The 14,069-nt window shown below is 30.4% G+C and overlaps 1 protein-coding gene and 1 long non-coding RNA gene across 2 annotated transcripts in view; one reads left to right on the top strand and one right to left on the bottom strand.

Moving 5' to 3' along the window:
- The first annotated feature begins 282 nt into the window (after positions 1 to 282).
- Positions 283 to 14,069, top strand: part of LOC121114848 (uncharacterized) — a 133,563-nt gene continuing 119,776 nt past the window's right edge. The window contains exon 1 of the mRNA XM_071887272.1: positions 283 to 783. Coding sequence (XP_071743373.1) covers positions 738 to 783 — 46 coding nt within the window. The 5' untranslated portion in view covers positions 283 to 737. The remainder of the gene's footprint in view (positions 784 to 14,069) is intronic.
- LOC121115470 (uncharacterized) lies at positions 12,681 to 13,526 on the bottom strand. Its single transcript, XR_005863529.2, has 3 exons — positions 13,218 to 13,526; positions 12,985 to 13,054; positions 12,681 to 12,920 (listed from the first exon to the last, which is right to left on the bottom strand). It is a non-coding gene; the product is annotated as an uncharacterized lncRNA (long non-coding RNA).

The following is a 14,069-nucleotide window of genomic DNA, read 5'->3' as shown; positions in this document are numbered from 1 at the left end:
AATGATTTTAGCTAGTGCAAACAAAAAAAAAGTAAATTCTTTATCGTCTTATGAGTCTGTGATGACCATACTAATATTATAAATTAAGTGAATATACTAATGTAATTTAACATAAATTGTTTAATTATTATTTACAATTCATTACGTTCAAGTCCATCTATATAAAGCCAAAAAAGGGAAAATATTTCCTATCATATCCCTGAAAGTAGATCAATATGAAATGCAAATTGTAGGTCATTTCAAACCATTATGGAAATTTTTCTTACTATTAAACTTTCTTTGCAGGATCTTCAACAACATAAAGGAATAGTATTTTATATTGCCGGATATGTATCACAATCCTTGTTAATACTCCAAGGGAAAATTCTACGGAAATGAAAGTCAAACTTCTAAAACAGTTCTATGATTTACGATAACAAGAAAGTCATTGTAATTACCAAGAAATAGTTTGCTAAATGATTCTAGCTAGTGCAAAAAAAAAAAAGAAAAAAAAAAGTGAATTCTTCATCGCCTTTGAGATGCCTATATCAACAATAGAAAAAGAGTAAATGTACTAAAATGAGAAACTGTTTATTTAATAAATATCCAATCTTAAATGAAGTAAAATAATGAAGGTCAATGCTCTACTACCTTTACCTATCGAGGCTATTATAATACCGTCGACTAGAATTGTGATACTTAATGTTCATGAATAAACTAAACATAGTGGGAAGAGACATAAGATCAAGTTTTTAGCAATGATCACTGATTCTGATTACGACGACGGATCGTTCGACACTAAAGGTAGGAATATTCTACAAATAATTTATTATTAGTTAATGGTATTATGATAGCTCACAGTAATTGATTATTTAACCTATATGTTATCCATTTTCATGTGAAATATTATCAACAATTTGCAAATTCGGTCACTGTTTCTCTACCTATGTTTCTAAAATTTCATTAAATTGTTCAATGTTGTGACGAATAGTTTTGCGTTGTTTACGTATGATAAAATATTTTTCATCATCAATACATCGAAATAATCATTGCCAACATTAATTCAACTGAAGGGATGATTGTACTTCTCTTGTATATTTTTAATATTACAGACCGAAATATAAATTATTCTTAAATTAATGTAAGAAAAAAAGATTTGCTAATTTTAGTATCGAAAGTAATACAAATAATGTTGTAATTTGTCGGAGTATAAAATGAAATTATTAAGTTAACTAATAAATATAATTTATCATGAGTTAAGAAATCATTTAAATTAAGATCGCAATAAATTTTTACGATTATGATAAATGTATCAATTAATGAGGAAAATCCCGTGTAGAATGGGCATGTTAAAAAAACAAAAATAACATGGTGACCCTAACAATTTGAAAAGTGTTTTGAAGGATAGAAAGATTAATGATCATTACGTTTAATTAGATCAGCTACAATCAGCCGTAACAAGAGGGGAAGGAGAAAAGGATATAAACAAGGGCATTTGCTAGAATTACTCGATGTCGATCCCCAATTCTACTGTGAGTCCAACAAGGATTTACAATTATAACTCCGCAACAAATACTTAGGGTCTTTTATGAGCACATAAGAATCTTCAATCAGGTTTTGAATATAATTGAATCTATTTAAAAGAGAGGATGTTCACTACTGAGGAAAATGAAATTCCTTCTTTATACTACCAATTACAAATTAACAGGCCAGCTAAAAAACACACCGGATTTACATCAATATTCATTGTTCATACGAGTAATTTCTCTTTTTATAGTTTCTGTTAAAGAAAGAGTGAGTTGATTATTTTTTCTTTCCTTTCCAGTAGTTTTAGTATTCCTTATCTCATCTAAAGTCACTAATACATATATATCTGTGCATAGTAATCACCTTTTCTTTTTTAATATGACTTACTGATAGTATTGTGTCAGTCCTTATTTAATAGCGCCATCCAGCTCAGTCCGCTACCATCAAGTCCAGTTACACTTGTCAGTCCTTAAAAAAGGTAAAATCGATCACTCATGATGTTATTGAGGGTTTATTTTTTCCTTTTTTTTAATATACTTTGTTATATAATAAAATAAATCTTAAAACTAAATATATTTTGATCGTTTTATATTCCATTGTAATGAAAGCATAAATATTTTTTGCAACATTTGATGAATACTCTTTAGCTATATCTTAAAAAGGTTTAATGAAGATCGACCTATTTATGAAAAATTCAAGGACTAACATTCCCAAGGACCAGTCCAAAAAGTGTACTGGAATAAATAAGGACCAACGCCACACTTCACATTAACCTATAGATGCACACGTTCCTTGTTCAAAATGAATCCTCTATAGACAATCAAACAAACAGTCAGACTAATTTTGCTTTGTTAATATAGATAATATATATAGTGGGCCAAGCATTATTGTTTATTCATCTCTATTATGCAAATTCTGATAGGTGAAGTAACTTTTTTTACAATTTTTCTATCGGCAATGTTGTAGAACACATAATTAGGTGTCCATTGCCAATAAAAACATTGTCTTTCTCGCCACACTACGAAAAGAGGATTAAGATAGTAGCACTCTTCCACACAGGATTGTTCCGGAAGGCCATCGAGTTGTAGACTGGGTCCTCAAACAGGAAGATTAACAATGTCTCCATGCATAGAATACCCATAGGAAAATTGTAAAAAAATACTCAAAAACATCTCAAAATTTGCGTAATGGAGATGAGTATATAATAGCGGTTGACCCAGTACATAAGGGACACTTATTGATACCGAAGAGGCAATATTGATATTCCAAAAAGAGGCGATAGACTGCAGATACATAATATATATATTTATTTTAATAAATAAACATAATTGTAATTGGTTTAATCCGTTAATCCCAGAAGTTATCTTGCAGTGATTTCAGACTTAGACACAATAACGTAACAATGATTACAAGCCTTGAAGTTTTTAATTTCAATGAACCCCAAAAAGAATGCTTTTTTTTCTTCGTAGTGGGGTTGTACCTCACGAAATTGAGATTCAATTCACATAAATTATCTAAGCACTCGAAATATTCTGAAACTGGCATTTCAAAAAGAAAAATTAACATTTTATTTATTTGTTTTAATAAAAATGATATTAATGTTGAATTAATTATTTTCCTACTAAATGTTCTTTATAAAAAATAATATTTTTTCACTGATATACTATCCAGTGAAGTTTTAGTTGGAATAAGGTTTTCTAATAGAATGTATACATTTATATAAATGATATTTTTGTTAGATCAACTCTTCTCCCGATATCATTTATATTTGTGTATATACAGGGTGGATCTTACAAAATAATCTGAAAATAGTGCTCGGTACAACTTTTATTCAATATGTGAGTTCTCAGCTCTAATAATTGCCTCAATATGAGGCCTAAATCCATTGCAGACCTTGAATATGTAGTCAGACTTGAGTTTGGTCCAGTCCCTCTTGATGGAAGCCCGTAGAGACTGGACAATCATGTCATGAGTAGCAAATGTCCTCTCCTCCAAACACGCCCAGATAGATTAGTCCTAGGAATTTACTTCTAGAGAGGAAGGCGGCCACATGTTGAGGTCTCAAAAGTATGGAAAGTTGTCTTTCAAGAAGGCCTGGAATGATACGGAGCTCAGTCTTGAGTGAAAACAAAATTGTGCCCGAACTTCTCTTTGATCCAAAGAAGCACTTTCTTATCCAGAAGTTCGATGTAAACATCTGCATTGTGCTGCTCCTTCCTCTCCCCAAAAACAGAACAGACTTTGTCTGTTCTGGTCACTAGATGTTTTGTTCTGAAGACATGTTTCACTGAAGCTGAGACATTGTCTGGATGTACGGTTGTGATATAGCGGCTGTTCCACTTATTCATAGTTGTAATAACGGTGAACATTTTTTTATCAGAAAAGAGAAAAACTTTCCCCGAATTTCTGTTGGCCTTTTAGAAAATTTAGAATCTTCTAAGCTCTTTCTAAACGTTTGAGCTTGCTCTGATCAGAGATATCTTGTCCTCTTCCTTAAGTTTGCACCAATGGCATTCCAGATTGAAAATCATAAAATTTCTACAACTAGATATAATCAACCTTGATTATATACATGTACTTAGACGTGTACAGGCACAATAGATGTAGTAACCCACATTTACAGTATGAAGATCCATGTGCAAGCCCCAAACTCTTTTAATGAAATCGGTTCTCTTAGAAGTAAGATATTTCGTCCTGAGAACTGTAATAAAGTATTGATCATAATGAGTGTACACAAGTCCGTGATTTGTAAAAACAACTTTGTACTATTATTAGAGCCATATAGTATCAATAAACCTCAAAATATGATGTCTTTTAAATTCTTAAATTGCACAAGGGAGCCATTTTTACGAACCACCCCTCTTTCCATTGGCATCATCATATGTACATATCTAATTGCAAATTATTATACATGAATTATAATCCATGTACTGTGACCTCCTTTTACAATTAATTGGATGGTTATCAATACATTATCAAATACTGTTAAATCTTTTTATAATTATCAAATGATGTGAATATTGAAAGTGCATACTATGTAATATTAATAGCAAATTGTTTTTTTTTTTGTTTTTTTGCGAAATTTAATCATCCATTCTATCTACTCTTTAAAAAAGAGAAATTCCAAAAAAAAAAAAAAAAATATTTTTTTGAATGATTATTAATGAACCGTAACATGATTTTAAAAATATGAAAAAAGGTTAATAACGAAAAAAAATGTTAAAGAAATCAACAAAATATGAGAAAAATACATCAAACATATATTATTTTATATAAATAGACAAAAAAATTTATTTGTATTCATCATAAAACGATGATGATATATTTGTATATTTTTTCTTGAACATTGAAGACCTACAAATAAATTGTTCATTCTATTACATAATTGGGTTGTTATTTATATTTCTGACCTCCATGTGTTGTATCCAATTGATACCTCGGTGTTTACATGAGTCAACTTTATAATACCGTTTTGTTATTTACGAATTTGTTATTTACACGTGATTTGAATATTTTATTCCATATAGCCTTATTTTCATCATTTGTTAGATTACGTGGGATCCAAAGAAAACAAATCTTCTTTACAGCCAAATTTTCATTCAATATCCTGTAGATGCTAGTCATACTCATCCCCAAGATGCCCCAATCTACCGGTAAGTAACATGAAGATCTTGTTATATTAGCTCATACTCAGCATCAATTTATACGGCACTAAAACTGATTTTGGAGGACCTTCACGAAATTTGCCGTGAAGCGAACTCCTGTTTCACTTGAATACCATTTTTATATTTACTGTAGGATTGTGTTTATATAAGTAGGGGCGGAGTTAATTGATGGAAATGAGAAAATTAAATTTTAGCCCAACTTTTCGGATGCAAAAGCATATTTTAAGGACTCTACAAGAAAATGTTTAATTTCCGAGCAACAATCCCCCCTTTCCCACCCACAAATAATTTTTTCAACCCAAGAATGTATATTTTTTTAAATCTATTTTCAAAATAATAAGAAAAGACTTGTGAATTTCGTGATTATTAAAGCAATAGTTAAATAATATTCTAATTTTATAAAGTATAGTTTTAATGTCATATTAAAGGTCACAAAAAGTTCAACTTTTTGTAAATTTTTGTGTATCTAGGTGTCCAATTTTTTAGAATGACCTGTTAATTCGATGTTACTGTTGTATTTTAATGAAAAAATTATGTTTTTAAAGTTTCAGTCTCCAAAAGGGCTTTGTTTGACCTCTGTAGTCATTTGAAAATGACTTTTTTAAAGATATTCTCTATTTGTAAAGGGATTAAGAAGTTTGAATTTTAAATCCATATTACTAAATTTCAGATGTTTGAATTTTAAAGGTATGTTTTGGAATTTCAAAAGTTTGATGAAAGTTCCTTTTCTCAAGTGATACATAGGATTATAATCTTTATTTTTCATTTTGAAGGAAAAAAATTTGCAGCCCAACAAAATACTTGCGATACTCAAACAATCAGAACCTCTGTACTGACCTGGCCGAAAACTTAAAATTATTTCTTCTAGAGTGCTTAAGTTGAGTTTGAAATAAAACACAGAGGCCCTCCTAATATAAGGAAGTGACGGACTGTTGCCTTAATAACCTACGTCGAAAGTTATAAAAAATGATTACACGAAAGTTTTCAAGAGTTAATTCCATTTTTTTAATGGAAATAATATTTAAAATCACCATAAAATACTCAAATCACGTGTAAATAACAAAATGTATTATAAATTTGATACTTGGAAATACAAACCCGTCGAATGGATTCAACAGATGGAGCTTAAAACGCAATGTGTCTTTGAGGCCAGAAATATAATTAACAGTCTACGTATTTATTAAAACTTTATCTACTTTTGATTAAGTTCCTGTTGTGAATCAAGATTTTCACAGAGCTTGTCGTAATTAGTTTTTTTTTTTTGTGTGTGTCATATAATTCAATAAGATTTTTAGTTCTAAACCACTCGTCAAACCCTAACACAAGTACTTTCATGGGGGTGTTTAGTCACTAAGTTAAATTAAGCTCATAATTATATAAACATTTGTAAGCTTTGGTATTTATAAAATATGATACTATAATCAACCATGAACAATTAAAATTGTGATGAATTTTAATTTAGTTTGTTCAGGAATTAAAGTGGGATCACCAAAGTGCTTACGCTCTATTTAGCACGCATTTCTTCATCCATTATTTTTACATTACTATCTTTATATAATAACTTTTTTATTTCAAAAAAATATCATGGAGTGAAGTGCTATAATACATAATAATCAAAAGGAAGAAATTTTACTTACTGAATGAGTGTGTAATCACTTAAGTAAAACAACCTTTACGTCTTGTTTTTTAATAGATGCTATGCCAAGAGAACCCATTTGGAGCATAATTAATTGGGATTTTCATTTATTAAAGTGAATTAGGTTCTAAAAAAGTCTAGTTTAGCAGAGTATTGATTGATTTTCGGTTTTTGTTGAGGTTGATATACTAATTTATAAGAAATCAATTATTTAACTATTTATATTTGGATTTCTTTCTTTCTTTCTATACGATATAATTGCAGTGCGTCAACATAAAAATAATCTTGAACAAAAATCATAAAAAGGGAAAATCCCACTTATTTTTTTACTTGATAGATACATCCAGACCAATATTTCATAGACATATTTGAGTAAATTTTATAGCTTGTATTGAAATATGTAGAATAAGTTAAGATACAGAAATTGTTTTGCCATTCCATAGCAAAACCATTTCTGTTTTTAGTTTGTACAGGAGGTTTAATTTACAAAGCAAGAAATTTAGATATTGTGTATAACATTTATTAGATTCATGATACTGTATTGGCTCCGATATGCCCAATTTCAGATAAAATCAGTACAATTTCTTAGTCTTTTATTATGACGATTAATTTTGGCTACTTTAAGTTCAATTTGCGACACAACCCAAAGGTTAATAAGAAAAATTTGTTCTTAGAAATTACTATAATTTTGTCGAGTAAGACAAATAAAATCCACTCTTAATTTTGAGATAAATCATTGTTGCTCCTTTTTGTATTTACGGGCCACAATTCATTATGACAGAATTTTTAAAACTTTCTTATTTTGTATACATATAATTTCTTTTATTTAATCATCGTAGTGTAAATAAAAAACAACCCTCTAGGCATAAAGTTATCCGTTAGGTACAAGATAATATTTCAACATTTAAAGTTTAAAACGGATCTAAAAAAAAAAAATATGATGTAATATAAAACTCTGACAAAAACGAAAGTGAAACACACTCAAAAGATGAAGGAAGTATAAACCGGACACTTAAACCATAATGTGTTAGTATAGGTAAGCAGTAGAGAAAAATAACAGTTTTAAGATTAGAAAAGGAAAAAAGTTTGGTACTTTCATTAAATCCTATTTTTTTTTATTCTTCTTAAATTAATCGTCGTGTTGTTAACATTTCGATCTTTTGATGATAAAGTCCCATCTACTTTCAGTGTATTTTTTTAAAAACGCATTATGAAATAATAGTACACACGGTTAAATATTATTTTATAACAATTTCCAGCAAAGATCCTTCTCTCTATAAGAGAATCACAATTTCTCCCTCTAAACTCATATAACAGGTAGCTGATGTTAAAAAAGTCTTAACTCAATAATAAGGCTTCCTCCCGTCTCTCATTACGCCCTGCGAAATTAAAATTTCTAATAATAGGTTTAAAAAAGTATATATTAATTAACAATGGTTTAAAGCTATATATTTTAATCCATTCATAAATCTATCCAGGCTGGATGTTCTCAGAAATATACCAATTGTACTGTTCCGTTAAATTTTAAACATATTACTCGTAAAGATAGAGCCTGTTTTTAAAAAGGCTAGTGTCTTGTACGGTACTTCACGGTACGCGGTTCGGTACGGTATTTTGTAAAAAGTTTTTTTAATAGAACTAATGTTGTTTTTCAAGTTTTTTTCGATATTTTATTCATTAATAATTTATTTTCTTTACAAATTAAATTTCACTTCTCGAAAAAAAAAAAAAAAAGCAAACAAATATATATTATATTTGTTTTATATTTTTTTGCTGCCTTTCATTCTTTGATGATGATGTCGATCAAAAAACTAAAGAAAACATGTTCAAAAATTTGACTAATGAAAATATCTTGGCACATGGCAAAAGATACGTTACATCGAATAGAGCATTTGATGCTTCTTTGGTTGTTACGTGAATGTTTTGAAATCTAGTGATAACTTTATTTATTGTTTCATTTTCAACTCGTCTATTATTATATAAAATTTTATTTCAAATAAAAAAATATGTTACTTCATATCGGTCAAAATACTGTCACTCTTTTCCCGTTTCAAAATTGATGATTATTTTCTTCGTGAAGCTCAATCCTTATGGGATAGTAATTTTGCTTTTATTGAAGCCAAAAAAAAAAATTTATTAATGATACGGCTGAGAGAGCAGTTAAGTTGATGAAAGACTTTCATGGATTAATTACAGCAGCAGTGGAACAAAAACAATTTATACTACGTTGAGTTCATTAACAGACTGACTTTAAATAAAAACACTTAAAAGAAAATATATCCAATAATATTAATTTATTGTTTTATTAAGTAAAAATAATCCTAATATATGTAGTAGAATCCTATTATTTATTAATTTTGAAAGATAAACTCAAAAAAATCACTTTATATAGATTAGGGGGCACTGGGAAAGTTGAAACACGTTTTACTGAATTGATTTTTTTTCATATTTGAGTAGCTGATATCAATTAGAAAAAAAATTGGGGTATGTATTTTTGAAAAATTACTTTTGATATTAGGGGATACCCTAATGTATATAAAGGATGATTCAAAACGAGCGGTTTTTTCCAGTAAGGATTTTTTGAAAGGTTTATGTCAAATTCATTCGTCATTTTTACTCAGTATTGTTTTACAATTCTTCATGGAAAGATATACGCCACAACAACGTGTACAAATTGCTCAATTGTACTATGAAAATCAGCGTTCTGTGAAATTAGTTTTTCGCAAATTACGCCCAACTTATGGTCCACATAATCGACCTTCAGAATCCACAATTCGCAGAATAATTGAAAAATTTGAAGGGGTAGCAACTTGCTGGGATGTCCCGTCGTCTGGTATGCCACGTACAGCGTAGAAAATATTGCAGGCGTAGCCGAGAGTGTAGTGCCAACACGTTACCGTCAACGGCGAACGTTATCGCGCCATGGTAACATACTTTTTGGTACCTCAAATTGAAGCACATGGTCTCCACAATATTTGGTTCCAATATGACACTTGCCCCACAGCACGCGTAACAATGGACTTATTGGGACATCATTTTGGTGAGCAATTAATTTCACGTTTTGGCCCGGTGAATTGGCCACCAAGATCGTGTGATATCAAACATTTGGACACTTTTTCTTTAGGGCTACGTAAAAGCAAAAGTCTATGTGGATAAACCAGCTACGATTGAAGCATTGGAAGCAAATATTGAGCGAGTTATTCGTGAGATTCCGGTCACAATACTCGAACGTGTCTTTGAAAATTGGCGCGAAAGAATGGACCATTTAAAGGCCAGTTGCGGCCAACATATGAAGGGGATTATTTTCTAGAAATAATTGTAAAGGATTGTTTTTTCGGTTCATAATAAAGTTTTGACCATAATATAATATTTTATGTGTTTTATTTCTACAATCCAAAAACCGCTCGTTTTGAATCACCCTTCGAAATCTAATAGGTATTTATTATACTTGTATTGGTTATTATTTATTGGACTAATAAAGTATTATACATATCCGGTTTTAAGGGATGCATTGCGCACACCCCGTGGGCCGGGGTGTATCATAGCAGATTAGAAGTGGTCCTTGGTAGATTCGAACTAAATTCTATACACATACTACTATGTTGTGTTTATAAAAGTATCATTACTGAATATAATTAATATAAAATATTTTTCTGCCAAAGAACACTCATTAATTTACCTATATGACATATATAGTACCATATATCAACAATACCTATTTATCATACTATCATTTTAAATGGAATTAAAATATGTAATCGTATATATCAATAAATTATATATCATTTTTCGGCCAATTATCCTAGAACCCATATATAGGTATTGTCGGTACTACAATTAAGGTAAAAACGTACAGAACCGAACTTCGGTAAAACCCCTTACCGTACCAGCCCTACCTTATATCAATAGTTTTTTGCAATGTTATCGACTGGTGTTATGGTGGATATCTTTTACACATTAATGGAAAGCCAAAAGACCGATTTATAGTCTTCCATCACTTATAGAAGTTCACCAATCAATTATATTAGAGCATGTGGGTCGCTTGATAAGAATACTGTTAGACAGTCAGCATAGTGCAAGTATTTAATGGTCAATTGTGGATCCATGTATCATTTTTATTAAATTATTAGTTCAGATTCTTTCATAGAAGGAATTTATTGCAAGGATGTAGAGAGAGAGAGAGAATATCGCCCTTTCTTCTTATATCAAATTTACAATGAAATCTTTATATGTGAATAGAACTTGAAGCCTTCCTCATATTATAAGATATTATAATCTTAATTAAATAAAAATGAATTCAATATTTATATATTTTTTGTAAGTTAACTTTATATTTCAATACATAAATACAAATTACAAGCTAAAATGTTACTATATTATAAATATAATTATAAACCTTGGTACATACACGATTGAATAGTTAATAAATATGGCAGGAATTCATACAGTTTGATACATAATTAAGACACAAAAAAATTAGGAAGGAATTTAATAATTGAATATTTCTATGAATGTACTCGGCGAGCCTGTCTTCAACGAAACCTTTCTGGTTCTTAGTAATGATCGTTAGTATCACGGCTAATAGCTTCTGATTTAGAATCCCTGTAAGTATTTTGTAAGAGGTATTTAATAATAATGAACAGGGGTGGTCAGAAGTATCCAGGCAATATTTTCAATTCAGTTTAAGTCACAGATGAAATTTATAACATATGAAATTTAAATTCAACAATAAGCTGTTGTATCATGTAATATAACCACCCTCAACATTGATCCCCAACTGTAAATGGGACATAAAGGCTGAGAAGGTCTTTTTTACATCTTTCTTGTTGATGTGGGACACGTACCTCTTCCCAGAAAGCATCAGAGATCTCAAAGAGCTATAAAGATGACCTTCCTTCTCAGGTCTGACCTAAACTAGAAATCACACAGGTTAAAGTGAGAGCTGTTGGAAGGTCAGTAATCAGCTTTGATAACGACGTTAAACTAGCTGTAGAGATAATGCATGACAGTTTTGGCAATATGACAAGGCGCTGAATCTTGAATCCACATGAGTAGGATCCTTACCTCTATTTTCTGCTAGAAAACGGTCATTCATTGGGTTGTAGTCAACGTCCAAGGTGAATTTTGTCTTATCACTGAATAGCTTTATGATGCCAGATTTGATTTACAAAATTGGTGCAGTTTTTTGTCTCATTGTGACTGATGTCCTTCATCTTCGTGTTAAGAAGGTGACACCTTCCCCTTTAGTAGGAATTCAAGCCAAGGTCGCCCTTGATGGCTCTAACTACTGTTCTCCTACTTATAAACCTCCTCCGAACATGAGCAGCCATTGATATGCCAGGATTGGCTTTGATGGGCTCTTGAGCACAGCCAGGAAGTGGCCAGTCCGCTTTTTGGCTGTGTGAACCACATGAGGAATGGGAAACCCCCTTACCATCCTTCAGTCACTTGCAAACGTCATAGACGGTGCTCCTGGCATTTTTTGTGACTTTTATGATCATCTTACCATCGTTGCCGGCCTCAAACAATTCTGCAATCACTCTAAGTTTGTCCTCTCGCCACTTCATGGTGGAACTGAACAGATTAAGTATAACAACAAACGTTGTTGTCTATGTACAGTACCTTGAGGTGAAGCGAAAGCTCAGTAAAATAAAGGCACTAGATCTTAAAAGAAAATAAATTAGAAATATGTCAAGATACTTCTGCCCACCCTTGTAAGGGGGCTAATTCTTTATATCAAATTTATGTTTTTATGTACCAGGGTCAGGGTACCTCAATTGATAAAAGAGGAAATGTTTCCCGTTCGAAAGATCGTAGTACACGACTAGGAAGCAGGGCAAATTTTCCATATAATTCAATAGGCAATCCTGAGGGATCCGAAGTTTTGAATCTTTTTATAACCTTTTATTACGCGTTAAAATGTATTTTCTTCATAAATGAGTCTCCATATTTAAAAAAAATAAATTATTAATTCGTCTTATTAGACTTACTTTTTTAATTATTTTCCTCCTTTTGGCAATTTCCTTGGATAAAATATTTTCTGAGAGGAAGTTGTAGATGGCCCGATAAAAATACTGTTAGATGGAATGTAATTATCACATAACTCTTTATTTCTGAAAAGGATAATTATTGTAAAAGTTAGAAGTCCCAACCAAAATCTAGCCTAAGGCTACTTACTTGCAGTTACAAGCTTATCACTATGATATCGAACCACGTAATTTTGAACATTTATAATTCCACTTAGAAACTGTTCACAATATAAATGAAATCAAAATTTATAGAAAATTGTCACCAACGCTTAAGGATTTCATTTATTTAAATAATGCTTTTATTTTTGTTTTAAACGTGAAAAATGAATGTAACTACAGAGAATACCGATATATGTAGTATATATACAAGTTTTTACATACCCAGAATATTTTCTTTGAGCGGGATTCCAGGAAATACATTTTCAAATTTTTATTATCCTGGGAAATAACAAGATTGTGTTAGCAAACATTAAATACAATGAAATTGAAGTAAGTTATTTTTTATATTTTAAGATGAAAGAACAAATTTAAAGCTAGTCTTAAACATTTATTCTCAGTTTCTTTATCATTATCACTTAAAGTGTGCTTATTTTAATTTCATAACCCGGATCAGTTATGTCGATATGGAACAGTTTAGAAACAATTAACTGAAACATAAATAACAATATGTGAGTTTTTTCAGTTCGTTCTTATTTTGATAGACTTAATCATGTTGTGTAGAATATAGTGTTTCTTATTTTCTTCAAATGTCCTGGTCGCCAGATCAAAATTTGTTTCTTTTCATAAATAAATACAATTGGCAAAGTTTGAGGAAAATTGAACAGTGTTTAGAGGTAGCTCAATGGCCTCAAACTATTGAAAATTGCCATTTTTTCCAAAAAAAGAGAGAATTATTTCTCGATTATTGAGAAAACAGTTGACGATACAGATTTTGTGTATCATAATTTTTTCAAGATGACTTAATTTACTCCAAGAAATATTATTGTTAGTATGAGAAAAGATATATATTATGTGAATTACAAATCAAAATAGTTGAAGAGAAAACTAATACCTACATATATAACGTGTTGCGCAAAACGTTTTTATATTTTCCATATTTTTCATTACAAAATAAGAAGATTTTTTATGTTTTGTTTTTAAAGACTCCTTGTTTTGGCTGTGTCGGTCCTTAATTTGGGATGTAAAATAAATACCATTTATCATTCAATCATAGGTATCCCAAATTTAAAGAAA

This window comes from Lepeophtheirus salmonis, chromosome 3, assembly GCF_016086655.4.
Source record: "Lepeophtheirus salmonis chromosome 3, UVic_Lsal_1.4, whole genome shotgun sequence".
NCBI classification, from domain to species: Eukaryota; Metazoa; Arthropoda; class Copepoda; order Siphonostomatoida; family Caligidae; genus Lepeophtheirus; species Lepeophtheirus salmonis.
Note: the sequence above shows the minus strand (reverse complement) of the source record. Positions and strands in the feature narration are given on the sequence as shown.